Here is a 21,202-nt window from a genome sequence, read left to right on the forward strand (position 1 = left end):
TAGAAGCACCTAGTTTGCATTTTTTTCCCTGGTATTTGGGTTGAAAAAAATGGATTAAAAAAAAAAATTTAAAATTGTAACATGACATTCCAGAAATATTTTGGAAATCCACAGGCTTAATGAGAGAATAGAACTAAAGGCATGAATGCTCTCACTAGCAAGTCATCTGAAAAAGCGTAAGGGGAAATGCTTTAAACATCTTTCAACTAAACAACCATGCAAAGGCACAGATAGTCAACACTTGAGGCAAAAGGTGTTTAATTAGAGTGGGAAATGTCTTTGTTCTAAGTCATTAAAGGTAAAATTCCAGAGTGGATGACAGAAATTCAAACTCCTTAAGCATTTGACAACTTCAAATAGCAATTTGCAAGGGTTCAGAGATAAACCAGACAAGGAAAGACAGAGGTTAAGGCCTTTATGCAGCTCTGCTGAGGCATTGCAAGGGCTGAGCAATAAGTCCATGCCCATGTAGGGTGATTCTCTTGAGAGAGAAGTGTGCAGACATCCTCTACAACTGAAAAATAGAAAAAGCATCTTCCAACGAATGATGAAAAATCCTACATGCTAACCATGAAGCTGCCTTGAATTAGACTGTAGCTAACTATACTCTGCTGAGGTATACAGAGAGCAATTTAGACTGAATGGAATCTGGGAGTCATTGGGTGCCTTCTCCCAGCTCAAAGTAGAGCAACCTTAGGTAGTGGGCAGCTTGCTGAATTCTTATCCTGCTCAGGAGGCGGGGGGGTTTGATTCTTTTGCATGATAGTTATCAACTCCTCTCTTTAGGTAAATATTTAGCACAAGTAAGATTTACTCTTTAAAAGAGGGCTGTGGTGATGGGGCAGTTTTGTAGAATGACCTATCAGCTAAAGTGGGCACCCAGCAAATATGATTTGGGATTGAGATATATGACACTGCCCAGGGCATGCTGTAATCCTCAGTCTACAGCACAGAACCATAGAATTACAGAATCAATAGGGTTGGAAAGGACCTCAAAGATCATCAAGTCCAACCTGTCACCCAACACCTCATGACTACTAAACCATGGCCTGAGAGAAGAGACCAACCCCCACCTGGCTACAACTGCCTTTCAGGTAATTGTAGACAGCAATAAGGTCTCCCCTGAGCCTCCTCTCCTCCAGGCTAAGCAACCCCAGCTCCCTCAGCCTCTCCTCATGGTGCTTGTGCTCGAGGCCTCTCCCCAGCCTCTTTGCCCTTCTCTGGACATGTTCAAGAGTCTCAATGTCTTCCCTGCTCCTGCTGGCCACACTGTTCTTGATCCAGGCCAGGATGCCATTGGCCTTCTTGGCCACCTGGGTACACTGCTGCCTCATGTTCAGCCAGCTGTCAACCAGTACCCCCAGGTTCCTTTCTGCCTGGCTGCTCTCCAGCCACTCTGACCCCAGCTTGTAGCACTGCACGGGGTTGTTGTGACCAAAGTGCAGCACCCAGCACTTGGACTTGTTGAATGCCCATCTGTCCAGCCTGTCAAGGTCCCTCTGGAGAGCCCTTCTGCCCTCTAACAGATCAACACCTGCTCCCAGCTTGGTGTCATCTGCAAATTTACTGATGACTGACTCAATCCCCTCATCCAGATCATCAATGAAGATATTAAAGAGGACGGGGCCCAGCACTGATCCCTGGGGGACACCACTAGTGCCTGGCTGCCAGTTGGATGTGGCACCATAGTCTGAGAAAGAAGGAACTGCTAGCAAAGCTGGCCTGTAGGCAGCTAGGCCGCCAGAGTGGTGGGGCTTATACAAGCAGATAGGGCAACCTGCCATGTAGTAGGGAACCTCAGCTTTGGCCCTTACTCTCAGACTTGTTAATGGATTTTTATATTACATGGCATCTTTGTATAGAATGCAAATAATTCTGGCATCAGGGACAAACAACAGAAAGAAATGCACCTTCATGAATCCAAGACACTGAGGCATCTGTACAGCCTGTGCTGAACCATCCCTGGACATGCTCATAAACAGGAATGCAAGCACATGGAGGATGAAACAAATCTGGGATTTATCAGCCAAAGCCTTATCTTCAGAAGCTGAAAGGGTAACCATGGGCATCAAAGTTTTGGAATATGGCACTGCTAAAAGGAAGTGTTTAAGGCTGAATCACCTACATATTTTTTGAGATCTAAATGCAGTGACTGTTTTACATGACAAAAGGTGATAGATTTCAGTATCCTAGGTGAAAGCAAGATATGAAAGTTCCCTTATTGTGCTGTAAGCAGAAAATGTTGTATGTTTTTTTCATTTGTTCTGAGTACAACAAAGCCTGGCATTAGTAGTATAATCTTTGAATTCCTGTTGTTTCCAATGAAATCCGTACTTTGTGACAAGTTTTGCTGCATGAGAATCATGACTAAGCCCGGAATCATTTGGATTCTAGTAGAATTTTCAATAGCATTTTCCATTTTAGTGCTTTCTCCCTGCTTTGTAACCGTTCCCATTACAAATTTATATGAAGATTTCCCAACAAGAGGCTTTCTTACCACCCAAGGTTTTCCTATGGAGACACTTGTATTAGAATCATAGAATCAATAAGGTTGGAAAAGACCTCAAAGATCATCAAGTCCAACCTGTCACCCAACACCTCATGACTACTGAATCATGGCACCAAATGCCACACCCTTGAACACCTTGAACACCTCCAGGGACAGTGGCTCCACCACCTCCCTGGGCAGCACATTCCAATGGTCAACAGCTCTCTCTGTGAAGAACTTTCTCCTCACCTCCAGCCTAAACTTCCCCTGGTGCAGCTTGAGATTGTGTTCTCTTGTTCTGGTGCTGGTTGCCTGGGAGAAGAGACCAACCCCCTCATGGCTGCAAACTCCCTTCAGGTAGTTGTAGACAGCAATAAGGTCTCCCCTGAGCCTCCTCTTCTGCAGGCTAAGCAACCCCAGCTCCCTCAGGCTCTCCATGTAGGGCTGTGCTCAAGGCCTCTCCCCAGCCTCGTTGCCCTTCTCTGGACACGTTCAAGTGTCTCAAAGTCCTTCTTAAATTGAGGGGACCAGAACTGGACACAGCACTGAAGGTGTGGCCTGACCAATGGAGAGTACAGGGGCAGAATGACCTCCCTGCTCCTGCTGGCCACACTATTCTTGATGCAGGCCAGGATGCCATTGGCCTTCTTGGCCACCTGGGCACACTGCTGGCTCATGCTCAGCCAGCTGTCAATCAGTACCATTTTAAAGATTATACCTAGTATACAATTATCTAAGCATCTAGTACCTAGTATACAAGTAACCAAGAATACTGCATTTCTCCAGATTAACAAGCTCACTGATGCTTACTGAAGTATATTTTATTGAATTTATGCATATATGAGAAGACACTGTTGAAAGCTGTATCTTGACAAGCTCTTTTCTCAGCCAAGACTGAAAAGCTTTAGAGTTACAGTTCAACTTCTGACCAGCATGCACGAATGGACTCATGATCATCTGCACAAAAGCATAAATAATTTTCTAGCTACACAGTTTAAAAGGGCTTGCCAGAAGTGGAAGTGTGATTACCTAGAATTATGCAGAGCGAGCTAACAATCCGTGGTGGTGAATAGTGGCACATCCAGCTGTCCCCCAGGGGTCAGAGCTGGGCCCCATCCTCTTTCATATCTTCATTGATGATCTGGATGAGGGGATTGAGTCCATCATCAGTAAATTTGCAGATGACACCAAGCTGGGAACAGGTGTTGATCTGTTAAAGGGCAGAAGCGCTCTCCAGAGGGACCTTGACAGGCTGGACAGATGGGCAGAGTCCAACAGGATGGCATTCAACAAGTCCAAGTGCTGAGTGCTGCACTTTGGTCACAACAACCCCATGCAGTGCTACAGGCTGGGGTCGGAGTGGCTGGAGAGCTGCCAAACAGAAGGGGACCTGGGGTTACTGATTGACAGTCAGCTGAACAGGAGCCAGCAGTGTACCCAGGTGGCCAAGAAGGTCAATGGCATCCTGGCCTGGATCAGGGACAGTGTGGCCAGCAGGAGCAGAGAAGTCATTCTGCTCCTGTACTCAGCACTGGTTAGGCCACACCTTGAGTCCTGTGTCCTAGGTGTCCTAATTTAGCAAACAGGAAGTCATCTCACTACTCTCAGAAGAAAATGACAAACACTAAATCCTGTCTATGGTACTGGAGCAGTATTTCTGACTCACAGGAAGGAGTTAAAATTACCTACTGATTCCTGAAAGCTTTTTGTCAAGATCACTAACCAGCAAATCACAGTTTATTCTGATTAGGAAGTGCTCATATTTTAATGAGTATGTGAAATGTATATGAAGTTTTGAGTGTCACACTAAGCTTTCTGGTCATTTAGTTGGGAAGTAGATACTCAAGGAAGTAAGTAATTTTTATTATTATTGTTTTTTTAATTCCTGGGCATAGCCTCAAAAAGAAGCTCAGCACTGAATGAGGGATTTACACTGCTTAACTCCAAAACTTGTCTTGTGGAGAACATTGTTTATGGACCACCAAACTCTGAAAGGATCCTGCATCACACAGCTGCTGTAACTGTTTGCAGCATAGTACATGCCTAATACATGCCTATCCAGGCAAGATTCTTAGGGAAAGAAAGATCTTTTGGTGGGTTGGTGGGGTTTGGTTTGTTTTTTAATAACTATAGCAGCTTCCTCTCTCTTTTCTCTCTCTCTCTATCTCAATATTTTCTTGTTGCCTGAGTTAGGCAGTTCTGGACTCAGTATTTTGGTTTCTCATAGTCTAATTCCATGACCCAACTTCCTCTGCCTGGGTAGAGGCCTTTTAGGGATTCCCTAGAGGGGCAGAAGACTACAAGTCCTGTCACTCTTTTGGCTTTGGGCCTTATACAAATACAGCTTTGTCCTTTTATTTCTGCCCCTGTGAAAGTCATAGAAGTGTTTATTAGAAAATGTTTTCTCTTCCACTTGTGATAAGGCCTCAGTATCTCAGCTGGAATTGTCTGGGTGTTCTAAACTTATAAGCATCATCCCACCAGAGATGTGTTCTTGAATGATAAATTTAGGCTAATTGGAGGCATATCCTTTAATTCAGCAAGCTGAGGTTACTAATACAGATCAAGAGCTAAAAATTAACAGTGGAGCTGATGTGTGCTAAATGCCTAAGTGATATCTTAACCTATAATTATACAAGTTCTGTTAATAGTGAATAATTCAAATCTTCAGGGATTTCAATGGTCTAATGGGCTGTAGTTATTTCCAATTTACATGATGGTTGCAGGGTTTCATTAAAATGGGGGAAAGACTGTGCAGGGTAACAGAGGAAAATTGGTATTTGAAGTTATCACACAGGAATCAAAATATGAAATTTAAATTAGAAGGTGTCCAAGCAACACAATGACACCAAAGCCAAGCACTGATAATGAAAGTAGGAAGAGAGGGAGTTTGCAGAGAATATTAAAGGCAGGCAGCACTGCTAGCAACACACTGTGTAACAATGACACCTCAAATGCTGCACTGCTGTAGCATGTTAGGAGTCAAAAACATATTACAAACCTCAATTAAGCCTTGCTACATTCTTCTGAATTATTTGAATGTTGTTATCACTGATTTGCAGCTGGCAGGCTGAGGCACGATAAAGCACATGGCCCGTCTGAAGTCATGCAATGACTCAGTAGGACACAAGAACAGCATCTTGGGGCTGCAGCCTCCCTGCTAGCCTGCTGCCAGGTACAGCTGTGCCACACCATCGCTTTGGGAAGCTGCTCTGAGAGTCTCCTTCCACAGTGTGCCATTGTACATCCTCATACCATGTCCTCAGTCTTCTCATCTGAGCTGAGGCACTTGTATTTAAGAGATGTGCTGTATAGACCAGATCACTCAAAGCAATGTGGATTAAAGCTAGAGCTCTCTGGAAAGCCAGAGGGTGTTGTTATTCATCTGGATCACTGTGGGTATCTGGCTTGCAGTGCAATCCCACAAATACACCTGCCTGACTGCAAGGATGGAAAATCACAATGAGGAGGAACAGTGAGAGCATGAAGAGATCACCTTCGGCCAGCATTGCCCCACCAAGAAAGCGCTGTGTAGCCAGTCCCAACCATGTGTGTTTCCAGGATATGAATTTGTGGGGGGCACAGCGTGCAACTTCCAAACCCCCATAGGACAGCCTTTTAGCCAAGCTCACCCAGGCTGTCAGAGCAAGCCTAAATTTTGCTGTCTCGAGGGTTAAACCTGTTGGTATGAGCCAGTGCTTCTAGTCACAGCGATGCGGTCTCTCCCTGCTCCTGCTTTTCTGAGCTATATTATATGCAGATGAACTATTTTTGGAACAACAGGAATAAATTGGATTGCTTGATAGATATTAAAAATACCACATAAGTTAATAGGAATGAGCAGCATGTGTTACAATATGGTAGAAGTCAAGGTGTCTGACATAGTTTGATATCTAAATTTTACTTCAAATTTATTTTTAATTCTCCTGGCATGTACTAAACATAAAGAGTATCTGCTTCTTAGTATCAGAAGCTGATAATAAATCTTCTTTTGTAGCCAAAGGTGAGCTATTTCCTCAATGTTTTGTTAGTGATTCATATTACTTTATCTAAATTCAGGCTCACATTCCTCACTTGTTGCAGGTTTTGAATCTATATTAAGTATCTGAATTTCTGTTAAAAGGCAGAAAATACTGTGGGATTTGTCCTTTTCTTTGCATTTTAACACCTTGAAGCTCTGCAGTTTCCATGATAGTGAAAGGATAGGATAGGATAGGATAGGATAGGATAGGATAGGATAGGATAGGATAGGATAGGATAGGATAGGATAGGATAGGATAGAATTAACCAGGTTGGAAAAGACCTTTGAGATCATCAAGTCCAACCTATCACCCAACACCATCTAATCAACTAAACCATGACACCAAGCACCCCATCCAGTCTCTTCCTAAACACCTCCAGTGATGGTGACTCCACCACCTCCCTGGGCAGCACATTCCAATGGCCAATCACTCTTTCTATGAAGAACTTCTTCCTAACATCCAGCCTAAACGTCCCCTGGTGCAGCTTGAGACTGTGTTCTCTTGTTCTGGTGCTGGTTGCCTGGGAGGAGAGATCAGCCCCCACCTGGCTACAACCTCCCTTCAGGTAGTTGTAGACAGCAAGAAGGTCTCCCCTGAGCCTCCTCTTCTCCAGGCTAAGCAACCCCAGCTCCCTCAGCCTCTCCTCATAGGGTTGTGCTCCAAACCCCTCCCCAGCTTTGTTGCCCTTCTCTGGACATGTTCCAGCAACTCAACATCTTTCCTAAACTGAGGGGCCCAGAACTGGACACAGGACTCAAGGTGTGGCCTAACCAGTGCTGAGTACAGGGCACAATGACTTCCCTGCTCCTGCTGGCCACACTGTCCCTGACACAGGCCAGGATGCCTTCTTGGCCACCTGGCCACACTGCTGGCTCATGTTCAGCCTACTGTCAACCAGTACCCCCAGGTCCCTTTCTGCCTGGCTGCTCTCCAGCCACTCTGACCCCAGCCTGTAGCTCTGCATGGGGTTGTTGTGGCCAACGTGTAGAACCCGGCACTTGGATGTGTTAAATCTCATGCCCTTGGACTCTGCCCATCTGTCCAGCCTGGCAAGGTCCCTCTCCTATCCTCTAGCAGATCAACACCTGCCCCCAGCTTGGTGTCATCTGCAAATTTACTGATGATGGACTCAATCCCCTCCTCCAGATCATCAATAAAGGTATTGAACAGGATAGGGAGTTTTAACTCTTTGTAGCTCTTTCTTTATGGAAATAGCTCTTCCTTTAGGTTTTCTGGACACCCTCTTTTTCTTTTCCTGAATCAAAGTAACCTCTTTACACTGCAGTCTGAAATACAGGTATCCATTTCATAACATTGCTAAATATCTCACATTTACATAAGAAGCAACAGCAGAACTCCATGTACACTGTCTTAGCTAAATTGTCATTATTATTATTATGTAATTACATAATGGGAAACCAGCAAATCAAACTCCTAAAATGCTGATCATGAAGGATATTAAATTATAGCATTACCTCAACTGCAGAGCAGGTGTGTTCAGTGGCACACCCTCCATCATGCAGACAATGGGATAAACTAGAGCACAAAACAGCTTCTCTTCTGAAAACTTGAAGGAAACCAACGCCCAAGGAGACATTTTAGAACTCTACTGTGTCCCTCGACCAGGACACACTTTAGGCTTCACAGATGTAAGACTTGGAAGCAGCACCTGGTGATTAACAATAACTATGCATTTTATCAAGTGATCCAGAAAACTGATGTGGTTCTGTGAAATTGCAAGTGAAAAAGAAATCCTTCCCAAGCCTATTTTTACATGGAGCAGACAACAGGGAGTCAGCAGGGTTGGATTTGGCTCAGTAACACATGCTGCAGCCGTCAGTGGCCATGAGGCCTGACCCCCACAGCCACATTCTCTGAAATAGGAGTAATCATGAGCAAACCACATTAGCCTCCCAGTAGTGCAACCAAACATTCTACCTATCACAATCACAGAGTTTAATTACTGAGTGATTGAAAACCACTTTCAGATTGGTAGAAAAGACATGCCTTTTATTACAGAGTTATGTTAAACAATAACAATACAAATCAATAGAAATCACCAAATAATTAAGCTTCTTCAGACACTTAACACCCACTGCAAATGCCATTAGCAAGAGGTTTGAGGGCTGCTCACAAATCTCTTCAGCATGTTATAAATTCCCAATAGAGCATTCAGATGTCCCAGCTATGGTGATGCATGCTGCATACACTTGCAATTGTGTCCCTGTGCTATTAACAGTAATGGTTTCACATTTAAAAATCATGTCCTGGGAATATGGCTGAGGACACAGCACACTAGAGACACATTAGCAAGGAAAGAGACATGTGGATAGTCAGAGCACACAGGAGACCAGACCATGACTCATGGTGCAACCCAGAGAAGCTCATTTACCTTTCATCTTTAGTGAAACCTTCAGTGAGAAATGTGTATCAAAATTTAATTATTCCATGCACTAATATTGTGGGTTAAGGCTACATACCTTTAGGAACCAGAGCGTCAGAGAGTTGTTATGTAGTCTAGTTAATAGTATTTAGAAAGCGTTTAGAGGTCTGGTCTCTGGAAAAAAGCAGGGGGGTGGAAGGGTAGAGTAGAGTAGAGTAGAGTAGAGTAGAATAGAATAGAATAGAATAGAACAGACCAGGTTGGAAAAGACCTTTGAGATCATCAAGTCCAACCTACCACCCAACACCATCTAATCAACTAAACCATGACACCAAGCACCCCATCCAGCCTCTTCCTAAACACCTCCAGGGATGGTGATTCCACCACCTCCCTGGGCAGCACATTCCAATGGCCAATCTCTCTTTCTGGGAAGAACTTCTTCCTAACATCCAGCCTAAACCTCCCCTGGCGCAGCTTGCGACTGTGTCCTCTTGTTTGGTGCTGGTTGCCTGAGAGACGAGACCAACCCCCACCTGGCTACAACCTCCCTTCAGGTAGTTGTAGAGAGCAAGAAGATCTCTCCTGAGCCTCCTCTTCTCCAGGCTAAGCAACCACAGCTCCCTCAGCCTCTCCTCATAGGCCTGTGCTCCAAACCCTTCCCCAGCTTTGTTGCCCTTCTCTGGACACCTTCCAGCAACTCAACATCTTTCCTAAACTGAGGGGCCCAGAACTGGACACAGGACTCAAGGTGTGGCCTAACCAGTGCTGAGTACTGGGGCACGATGACTTCCCTGCTCCTGCTGGCCACACTGTTCCTGATCCAGGCCAGGATGCCATTGGCATCCTGGGTAGGGGAGTAGCGGGGGTGGGACATCAGTCATATTATTACTACCTTCACAGCTTTCATTTCTTGTGTTGGGTCCTTGAGTTTAAAGTAGTTCTTTCTAATTCTCTTCACACATTCTGTGAAACTCTGGCTGCTGGTGTCAAATGCTAGCATATTCACAGGGCATAAGCCATCTGGTTTTGCTGATACTAAACATTCCCATGTTTACTTAGGAAAATGGATGCCGACACTTTCAGTTCTCACATCTGTTTCTTCCTAGGAAATAAGGAACGTGGTTTTTTTTCTCCTAAGCAGAAGAATAGTAAGCATGATTGACATTCCACATACTGCAGATCCTGCACACCCAAATTATTTACCTTGTTTTGCCTCAGAAGTCCTTCCCCCTTCTTCGTTTGGGGAATAACAACACAGCAGGTGTTGTGTATTTCTGATAGTTTGTGGGCAGCAGGACAGGCTGCCAGGAGAAATGAGATTGTATCATATGCTAATAAGTGTATTTTTTTAAAGAAGCTTTCCTCACGCTTTTAAGTAGTTCTAACACAGAGAGATGAAGTAATCTGTGATATGTAACACTGGGTACACCTAACCTTGTCCTTGTTTTGCATGTGGCTCCCAGAAGGCTCTCCCATGTCTTCAAGGTAGTGCTTGTCCTGCCCAGCTTGCCTAATTCTCTGGGAGGTATCAGGACGGGGCAGAGGCAGCTGCTCTTTTGAAAATAAGACTTGAAAGTTACACTCACACTGGACTGAAATTTGTGTTCTGTGCTTGTTTGAACTTTTTCAACTGTTTCAGCCCTGGTTCTTGACATCAACAGACAGAGAAACTAAGGGAACATCTAAACCTGCCCTGCCTTCGAGTTATGCATAAAAGGCAAGGAGGGCATAACTGCATTCACAGGAATCAAGGGCCAGTATTAATCTTACTCTTGTTCTTCACAAAAAATACTACTGCTAAAGCTTTGATGGTTATAGCAAACATATTTGTGTATCAACCAAAGATCTTGTAATGTGTTTCAAGTATTTCAGTTATGCCTTTTCAGTCCCTGGAAAGGTTCACTTATGTTATTTTATAAATGTGGGAATTAAAACCGAGAGCTCATCAAAATAATGATGGGCAAATGTCTGACAAGAATCTGGCAAAGATGAATCTGGACTTACCAATTAGCTCTTTGAAGTGGAAAGAGTAAGTGCAAAACGTATGTAAAACACTTACAGTGTGTAACCCCTAATAACACCTTGCCTCTTTGGCTGGATTCATATTTAACTATTTCTACAAACCATAATAGCTACATCAAGAGACATGGACCAGCTCTATGGCTCAATGACTGGACCAGTCACTTGACACAGATCCAGACTCAAGTCCCTCCCCCAGTGGATATTTAATTATTTATACAAAGTATTGCAGTTCCAGACAGTGATACCAAGAGACCTGTCTTGGCCACAGCAGCTCAGAGGAGCGTTTTTCATACCCTAGGCACACGCCTCCAAACGACTGCCTCATTTGTGACTCTCCTCTTCCCTCACTAATTTTTCAGGGAAGTTGAGAAAGTCTTGATTCTAGGTCAGTGTAGAAGAGTTCTGTTTGGGTTTCTGGGTTTTGTTTGTTTGGTTGAGGTTTTGTTGGTTGTTTTTTGGGGGTTTTGTGGGGGGGTTGTTTGTTTTGTTTTAAGTCTTAAAAGACTATAAGAAACCCTACTATCTACCCAGCTTTAGTTCAAATACCAAGAAACAGGAAAATGTCATAAAGTGCTATGGAGTGTGATCCATTTGATTTTCCACACCTGCCTCTGGGACAAAACAGTGATAATTTATCTTCAGGCTTTGTATATTTTACCTCAATACAATGTCTTGCAGGGCCTGTGAATATTGTGTGAACCAAGAAAATACATTGCTGATTTGGATCACTAATCTCTGTTTCAAGTCAGAAACTGAAAAATGCCACTGTGGAGGCAGCAGTTGTTCAGCTATCACCACCCAGGGAGAACATGCTCCTAATTACATACTGGAAAACTAACCACATGGCTTCTCACGGCTTCCTCCTCCCACGCACGTAAAAGCTGCAGTCAGCCCCAAGTTACAGTCAGCAAAGGTGAGAGTACATTAAAAACAAGCTATGCTGATGGGACAACACCGTAAAATATTGCCATGTGCTGTCCAGCAGGTAACTGATGAAAGACCTTGGAAGGCAGTGTAGCTGGTGCCATGGTTTCTTGAAAGCAGCTGTTAGAATGGTGTAGTAAATAACCTCAAAATGAATGTAGCACACTAAAGTACAGGGAGTAGCAGTACTGGCTCAATCAACTAGTAAGGTTACTAGGAAAGAGCAGGTGATGTCAGAGATGCTGAGAGAGCGCTCTGCAGCTGGGGATGCCAGAGTGTTAAAGTTACAGCAGTGTAAGAACTCAGCTCTGGAGAGCCACAGTTAAGGGAGTGATACTAGCATACTATTTTTGCCACCTTCTTTGGAAGTGTCTGTCCTTAAAACCTAAAATCAGCAGAAGATTAGAGCAAATGACAGGACACCTCGAAATGGCATGCAGATAGGGAGAGGAAAGTTGACCTGCAGTGTATGTAGGGTAAATAATACTGAAAACAAGTAGGGGAAAGTTAGATGCCAAGCCATGCTGGTGGACATAAGGGGAAACTTCAAAATAACTGAAAGGAAGTTTAGAAAGGTGAGCATTATTATGGATCTTCCAAAGGCATCGGGGACATTCTGCTTCTCTTGTTACTTGAATAACTAGTTAGGTATCTTTGGCCTGTATCTGTACATGGTATATTGCCAAAAATCACTGAACATATCCCCTTCATCAAAGAAAATGCATTCAGTCCACATTAATTATTTCCTTATGAATCACAGAGGACAATGGGCCTCATTCTCTGGTCTTTTAATTCTCTTTACTGTGCTGGGATTATGTGAGCAGAAACCACAGGGCCTGTCAAGTTTTATCCAGGGAGGGAGAAACTCTCATATTCATTTTCCTGCTCAAGCTATAAAGCAAGAAAGGGGGCAGGGAGCAAACTTCATAGGGTTAGGCAGTACAGTGAGGTGACCATCCTCCCATTTGACAACCCTTCTACAGCTGGAGAGTGACTCTATCACCCAGTTATGCTCCCACTGCATGGCCTGATGGAGAAGGAGGGAAGGCATCCTGAGGTGGGCAAGCTGGGATGTAGCTGTGATAGGAACCAAGAGGTGTCCCATGAAGTGTCACACTTCTGACATCAAGGGTACATTGTATGACCCAGTATGATGCTATCCTTCAGAAAAGTGAGACAGTAGAGAAGTAGTGAAATGAAGTAGAAAAAAAACCAAGCTTCTTGTATTTACCAGAGATTCTCAATAATGCAACAAGTTACACAGGTCGGTGTGGGTTCAGATGCAATGGGGTAAAGTAAGACAGTAGCAGAGGATCTTCAAGGAAAGAAGTGGGGCAGATTTTTCATCTTGTTCTGTTCCACAAATTATTGTTACTATGCTATGGGGCTGAATTGTTTATGGAACACGCTGACATGCCTAGGAAAAGCAGTTGTTGTGGAATTGTGTCCTACTCGGTGTATCGGAAAGTGCAGGATGTAGTTTTGGAAGGCAGTAATTGTATCTTTATGCCACAGTGAAAGAGAATTTTGTATCTCCATTTTGTTGTCAATGCAGAATGTTCTGTAATAATGTAATACTATTATATCTGAACTTGATGTTGCAATGGCTTACAATAACCTTCAGGGCAGTTCAGTTGTGTGAAATGAAAACTGGGACAATTCCTAAAAGCTCAAGAGGGACTGTGGATCCATTAGTTTTGGCAGCAGTGAAGTAGTTGGATAAGGAAGATCCTTTTAAAAGCTGAATAATTATTTTTGCTAGTTTGACAAAACAAAACAAAACAAAACAAAAAACCTAACAAAAAAACCCTGTAGGATTTTTTAAAAATATATTTTCTGCAATGGCAAAATTTGAAAATAAGAAAGGGTAGCCACATATGTTTCAGCAGATGAGTTAGAATTACATTTCCTTATATGCTGCCTACAAATGGAGCTACAAAATCAGCTTTGTTTTCTGCAGTTTATTCCTCTTCCTTCAGTCTATCAAGTTAAACTTTATAAATCGTTGTGCTGGTGTTTGTAGGTTTGCTTGTAAATACAGCTTCATTTGCTCTCCAACTAAGCTGGCCTGGCAATTTCATGTTGGGGGGAATTTTCAACCCACCACAATGTTCCTTTACCTGACCATCTGGACACCTAGCTTCATAGAGTGATAGAATCAACAAGGTTGGAAAAGACCTCAGAGATCATCAAGTCCAACCTGTCACCCAACACCTGATGACTACTAAAACATGGCTTCAAGTACCACTTCCAATCCCTTATTGAACACCTCCAGGGACGGTGCCTCCACCATCTTCCTGGGCAGCAAATTCCAAGGGCCAACCTCTGTGGGAAGAACTTCTTCCCAACATCCAGCCTAAACCTCCCCTGGCACAGCTTGAGACTGTGTCCTCTCATTCTGGTGCTGGTTGCCTGGGAGAAGAGACCAACCCCCACCTGGCTACAACCTCCCTTCAGGTAGATGTAGAGAGCAAGAAAGTCTCCCCTGAGCCTCCTCTCCTCCAGGCTAAGCAACCCCAGCTCCCTCAGCCTCTCCTCATAGGCCCTGCGCTCGAGACCTCTCCCTTGCCTTGTTGCCCTTCTCTGGACATGTTCAAGTGTCTCAGTGTCCTTAAACTGGACACAGGACTCAAGGTGTGGCCTAAGCAGTGTTGAGTACAGGGGCAGAATGAACTCCCTGCTCCTGCTGGCCACACTGTTCCTGATTAAGGCCAGGAGGCCATTGGCCTTCTTGGCCACCTGGGCACACTGCTGGCTCATGTTCAGCTGGCTATCAATCAGTACACATGCACACACAGACACCCAGGTCCCTTTCTGTCTGGCTGCCACTCCGACCCCAGCCTGACATCTGACACCTAATCATTGCCCCACCTCATCCTAATTGCTTTTGTTTCGCTGATAGTTATTTTCTTGTAAACAAGAGACCTGCTGAGCCACTTGGACACCCACAAGTCCTTTGGACCGGATGGGATCCATCCTAGGGTGCTGAGAGAGCTGGCAGATGAACTGCCAAGCCACTCTCCATCATCTTCCTCCAGTCCTGGCTTACTGGTGAGGTCCCAGATGACTGGAAACTGGCCAGTGTGGTCCCCATCCACAAGAAGGGTTGGATGGAGTAACCTGGAAACTACAGACCAGTCAGCCTGACTTCAGTGCCAGGGAAAGTGATGGAGCAGATCATCCTGGCGGCAATAACTGCGCACCTGAAGGATAGCCAAGGGCTCAGGTCCAGCCAACATGGATTTAGGAAGGGCAGGTCCTGCCTCTCCAACCTGATCTCCTTCTATGATCAGGTGACCTGTCTGGTGGACGTGGGGAGGCCTGTGGATGTGGTCTACCTGGACTTCAGCAAGGCCTTTGACACCGTCCCCCACAGCAAACTGCTGGCTAAGGTGTCAGCTTGTGGCTTGGACAGCAGCACTTTGTGCTGGGCTAGGAACTGGCTGGAGGGCCGAGCCCAGAGAGTGGTGGTGAATGGTGCCACATCCAGCTGGCAGCCAGGCACCAGTGGCATCCCCCAGGGATCAGTGCTGGGCCCCATCCTCTTTAATACCTTCGTTGATGATCTAGATGAGGGGATTGAGTCAGTCATCAGCAAGTTTGCAGATGACACCAAGTTGGGAGCAGATGTTGGTCAGTTAGAGGGCAGAAGGGCTCTGCAGAGGGACCTCGACTCTGCAGGACAGATGGGCAAAGTCAAACATGATGGCATTCAACACATCCAAGTGCCAGGTGCTGCACTTTGGCCACAGCAACCCCATGCAGTGCTACAGGCTGGGGTCGGAGTGGCTGGGGAGCTCCCAGAGAGGGACCTGGGGGTGCTGATTGACAGCTGCCTAAACATGAGCCAGCAGTGTGCCCAGGTGGCCAAGAAGGCCAATGGCATCCTGGCCTGCATTAGGAATAGTGTGGCCAGCAGGAGCAGGGAAGTCATTCTGCTCCTGTACTCAGCACTGGTTAGGCCACACCTTGAGTCCTGTGTCCAGTTCAGGGCCTCTCAGTTTAGGAAGGATATTGAGACACTTGAATGTGTCCAGAGAAGGGCAACAAGGCTGGGGAGAAGCCTTGAGCACAGCCCTGTGAGGAGAGGCTGAGTGAGCTAGGATTGTTTAGCCTGGAGAGGAGAAGGCTCAGGGGAGACCTTATTGCTGTCTACAGCTACCTGAAGGGTAGTTGTAGCCAGGAGGAAGTTGGTCTCTTCTCTCTAGCAACCAGCACTAGAACAAGAGGACACAGTCTCAAGCTGTGCCAGGGGAAGTTTAGGCTCGAGGTGAAAGTTCTTCACTGAGCGAGTCATTCGTCATTGGAATGTGCTGCCCAGGGAGGTGGTGGAGTCACCGTCCCTGGAGGTCTTCAAGAGGGGATTGGACATGCCATGGTCTAGTCATGAGGTGTTGGGTGACAGGCTGGACTCGATGACCTCTGAGGTCTCTTCCAACCTTGGTGATACTGTGAAAGCCGTGTTTTGAAGTTATTTAATGTGACAGAGTGTTGCTGGCTGAAATGAACTGATGGAAAAATTCAAATTCAAGCTCAAGAGTCAAGTTTCTCCATCAACATCTATATTTAGGCATATAAATATCAGCCTGTTTCTCTAGAACATCTGCACTTTGCCAACATTCTGCTGCCCCAGTTCACAACAAGTTTTCACCACCTGCATTTTAAAGCACTTCTGACAATCCATGGCAAGCAACTGTTGACAAAAGCATCCAAAGGTGTCCTTAGAGAGCTCATCTTAGAGAGCTTCAGGAAACACCAAAAGTACTCTCAGCAGGTCCAGCTGCAACCCAACATAAACCACATTTGTAAGGCGCTTTTTCTGGCAACTGTTAGAAGAGGCTATGGAGCTCAACTTGTCATTCCAGTTCTGACAGCTTTGTTTTTTTCTAATAAGCTGTGAGCTTTCACAGGCGCAGCCCCATCAGAAGGATGGGTGACACGGGCAGCAGAGGAGGACCCTTTCTATGCCGTTTGTCCACCAATCTGACTGCCAGCGTAACCTCCTAAACCAAAGCCACCACCTCCCTTCACTGCCGCGCTAGGAGAAAGTGGGGCACCACGCAAGTGCTAAGAATCCCAACATCCACAATGATGTCCACCGAGCTGCTCCTCAAATTAGGAGGACAGCCGGCCGCTCGCTACAGTGTCGTGCCAGGAAAGCCTTCCTCACCCTGAGCTCTGCGGAGGCCTGAAGGGCCTGACTCAGAGTCGAACCGAGAAGTCCCGCGGGCCGGGCTGAAAGCAGGCTAGGGCAGGCCGGGGCGGGGAGAAGGGGATGAGTAGTTCCCTGCTGCCGGTCCTGCGGCTCAGCGGCTGCCCTGCCTAGCCCGACCCGGCCCACCGACCGACGCCCACCGCGCCGCCCGGCCCGGCGGTTACCAGGAGACCCGCGGGGAACGACGCAGGCAAGGCCGGGGACGCTTTGCGCACGCGCGCCGGAGCCCGCCAGCACCTTCGGCGCCTGCGCGGTGCCTGGAGCACGGAGCGGGAGAGCCGCGGCGGCGGGCGCGGCGGCAGGGTTGAGGAGGCGCATGCGTGCTGGCGGCTTTGAGACGGGGAGGAGGTGCAGGGAGGAGGGGAGGCAGCTTCTCCCCATTTAGCAGTGAGGGAGCGGCCGCGGCGCTTTCGGCTACCAGTGCGGGATAAGCCGGGCGGTCGCAGGGGACTGTTCGAGGGGGGTGGGGGGAGCTACTGTAGCTGCAGCCACCGCTCCTTGCTCCTCCTCTGTGAAGCGCCCTCTACCCCGCCCTTTCCCCGCCCGGGACCGAGTCTGGTGGCCACAAAATGGCGGATGGGGAGCTGAACGTGGACAGCCTCATCACCCGGCTGCTGGAAGGTGAGCGAGGCGCCGGGCAGCTCCGCCTGCCTGCCACCCCGCGCCCGCAACGCGACGGACGGGAGGGTGCCGTCACCCTTCTGTGGGAGCTGGGGCTGACGCCGGTTTGGGGTGAAGCGGGCGGGGCGGGCTTGTCCCGCGCTGCGGCCAGCGGAGCCGGGGCAGCGCCTCCCCTGCGCCGCCGGGCCTGGGTTGGCGGCCGGGAGGGGGCTTGGCGCGCCTCGCCGCTGCCCGGAGCCCTGGGCCCGGTCCTGCGGGGTCCTTCGGAGGGGCGCATTTAAGCGTCCTGTCGGCGCTGGTGTGTGCGGGAATGCGTCGTCCCTGTCTAGGTGAAGTGTCTGCCTTCCTCTTAAAAAGATGAAAAAGCGCCTGCCTTTCCTTCTTCCTTTTTACACCCGTCTGCAGCTGCCTGACAGAGGGGCGAGCTGGGCAAGCCTGGCTAGCTGAGCTATGGGCGACCTTATCCCTTTCTCCGGTTGGGTTAGTCGTAGTCGTCCGCGTTTAAAGCCGTGTGCCGGCAGCGCTAGGTATGGAGTTGCACGTACGTGTCAGTGGAGGCAGAAGGATTTAGTGCGCTGACATTCCCCTGCCAGCCTATGGGGCAGTCTCCAAAAGTCGCTCTCGTGGATGGCTAAGAACAGTTCTGAAGGGCTTTGTATAGTGACCCTTTTCTTTTAAAGTAAGGAGAAAAGTGACTCCCTGCTCGTGAAGAAGCTGAGGGATTATTGCTAACACTTTAATTTATGTCATTAATGTTTAGTGTTCCTAGGCCTCTTCTCCCATTAATCTATCATTCCACAATCAACAAATACCTGCTGTGTTGAGAGGACATGCACGGGTATGCGCTTTTAACTCACTTGGTTGCTATACTCCTGGGATAGCTGGATCACTTTGCAGAAGGCTTAGAGGAAGGAATGTTTGGAGTATGCACAGATCTGTAAATGAAGCAAGTTTTTTAAGTCTGAAAGTTTTGTTCGGCTGAATTACTACAAAGCAGAGTTTTTTAGGTCTTTGAGGATTTGTTGTTGTTGTTAGTGGTTGCCATCTGTTCTTTTTAGGAGTGAAAATTATGAATAATAAGATGAGTGTTTAAAAATATATAAAAGGCTTTGGCAATCGTGCTTGTATTTATGATTGAAGTTATGCATTGTAGTATAGTATGAAGAAACCTGCGGGTGTCATTAGTCAAAGTTTATCTTTGGTCACTGATACAGATAAAACTTTTTCTGGATGTTGAAACTCAGATTAGTAGGTAGGGTTTTAAGGCAAATGAAATAGTAACCTAGTAAACATTTGGCTTGCAGTGCAGATTTTTTTTCCGCTATGGTCATCAACATGAATGTATATGTCTGGTGGTGAATTTTTGAACACTTAAAATATTGGAAAGTTACTTGTTTTTGCTCCTCAGTGTAGTTACCTAAATCCTGAGTGCTGTTAAGAGGATTCTGCAGTGTTTTGGTATGCCACTTGTTAGATTGTTCAGCTCTCCATTATCTTATATATTACTTTACTTATCCTTTTGTAACTAAGCCTTTTAAAATACAAATTCCATACTGTTCTCATGTTCTATAAATACTTCAGTTGCAACTTTATAGCTTGTCTGAGCAACCTAATCTGTGCTTTATATTCCATAGTACTTTAGGCATATTTATATGCAACTTCTGAACCAGGCTTTGTGTATGATTTTTCACCTTTGTTTCTCTTCCAGAGACTGGAAAGATTCTTAAGGGAAAGGGATGGGGGGGTTTCTGCTCATCACCTACAAACCTTGTACAATATCTTTTATCTAAAAGGCAAGATTGTTTAAATAATGCATTGTGTATGAATTACTTTTACTTCCATTTAACATCTTTTATTTGTTGTATTGCTAGCATATAATATTTTCAGCTGTGGTTTGAATAGTAGTGTTTCAAAATGAGGCTTTGTCTTCTGTACAATTGGCAGCTCACATTCTGGAGCTCTTGCCATTGCTTAGCTGACCTATTCTGGTAAAGTGAGTATGAATCCCATGCTGCTTGTGCAGAAAAATGTCAATTTACTCTTATCTCTGAAGCAATTAATTAAAGGCAAAACGTTTTGACTCTTGCTACTTACACTTCAATTCTGACTTACAGGATAAGAAAAAGTAGCTTTTGAACTGCGAAAATGCATACTGAAATAATAGAGACTTTTGTGAAAGGTCATGCAGTATATATTTAGACCTTTTGGATACTTTAAGTGAAACTGATGACTTTGAGGCTGAATAGCAGTATACAACTGTCTCAGTGGCTGCTGTACATATATTTTTAAAGGTATCAGAAGTCACAGCAACAGGGCACTTCACAGAATCACAGAATGTTAGGGGCTGGAAGGGACCTGGAGAGATCATCTAGTCCAACCCCCCTGCCAGAACAGGATCACCTATACCAGATACCTTGTTGTCATTGGGTTGCTGCTTGACGACACCTGTTTCTAGGTTGTGGTATTGGCTATTACGTGTTCTTGCTCTTCCTTGAATTAGGTTACTTTTAACTGTTTTACCTTTGTTGCTCAAGACTACGTATCTTGTGGGTTATATGACACATTAACCTGCCTTTTGGTTGGAATTACCTGCTTAGACTGCCTTCACCCTCCCATGGTTTTGTGGTGTTTTTTTCTGTTTGGTTGGCTTTTTCTGTTGTGTTTGTTTTATTTGCTTTTGGAGATATCAGTATGAGGTAGCCCTATATCCAGACTGCATGGGAGTATTGATAAAGAATATAATCTCAATCCTCAGTATGTGTGCATGCATGCATAGTGAATGAGTACTTATTTTAGAGATCATCTGAGTGCTGAAAGGCAGATTGTTTCTCTTGAGTTAAACCAGGGATCGTTTTCAGAGAGACTCAGTGGTACTATAGTGTGTAATGCATGACAATAGTCTTCTAGGACATTAGCTCTTAATTTCCATGTTCTTTTGCATATATCAAGTTCTTGCCCTCTTTATTTGTGAATTAAGTGGTGAATTTAGGAATGGGGAGAACTTGTTTTGAATTGACTTTTCTTGCAATTTGTGTCTAGTACTTGGTTGCTAGCTTGTGATGCCTTAAAACTTCTGTTTGGAGAAAAGTAAAACTGAAGTGCATACTGTATGCATGATTTGAATTCCATTATTGTTTCTTGATGTGAGGAGTGAGTGAGACACTAGTGCTTTTAGATGTGTGCCTGACTGTTCTTGGAGATAGTTTAAGCTCTATTATTTTAATAAATAATTTTTGATAAATCACTCATAAGTGAATCTGCAAAGATTTACAAGTCATGTAAACACAAAACTCTGCAGCTTTGCTGAAACACTTTTGGACTGATCTGTGATTTGGATTGATCTGTGATCAAATTAATCTGAATTCTCTTTGCTTCTTGCACTGGTATTCAGAGTTCTAGGCATGGGTCAGGCTTAGTTGCCTCGTACACAAAAAGATGACAGCCTCATTTTTGCTTCAGTGTGTGGACTTTTTTTTGTTCTTTTTTCCTTCCTACCTTCCCAGCTATGCCATCTTGTGGATAGATTT

At 45.5% G+C, this 21,202-nt stretch overlaps 1 protein-coding gene across 2 annotated transcripts in view; it reads left to right on the plus strand.

Annotated features, from left to right (window-relative positions):
- The first annotated feature begins 17,330 nt into the window (after nt 1-17,330).
- The window catches only part of PPP1CB (protein phosphatase 1 catalytic subunit beta), a 35,426-nt gene continuing 31,554 nt past the window's right edge, over nt 17,331-21,202 (plus strand). The window contains exon 1 of one of the 2 annotated variants that reach the window (XM_054162434.1): nt 17,331-17,675. In XM_054162434.1, the coding sequence (XP_054018409.1) occupies nt 17,624-17,675 (52 nt within the window). In that variant the 5' untranslated portion in view covers nt 17,331-17,623. Of the gene's footprint in view, nt 17,676-19,102; nt 19,134-21,202 lie in introns of those variants that run through there. The other variant, XM_054162435.1, reaches the window with a different exon arrangement.

This window comes from Dryobates pubescens, chromosome 6 (assembly GCF_014839835.1).
Source record: "Dryobates pubescens isolate bDryPub1 chromosome 6, bDryPub1.pri, whole genome shotgun sequence".
Taxonomy (NCBI): domain Eukaryota; kingdom Metazoa; phylum Chordata; class Aves; order Piciformes; family Picidae; genus Dryobates; species Dryobates pubescens.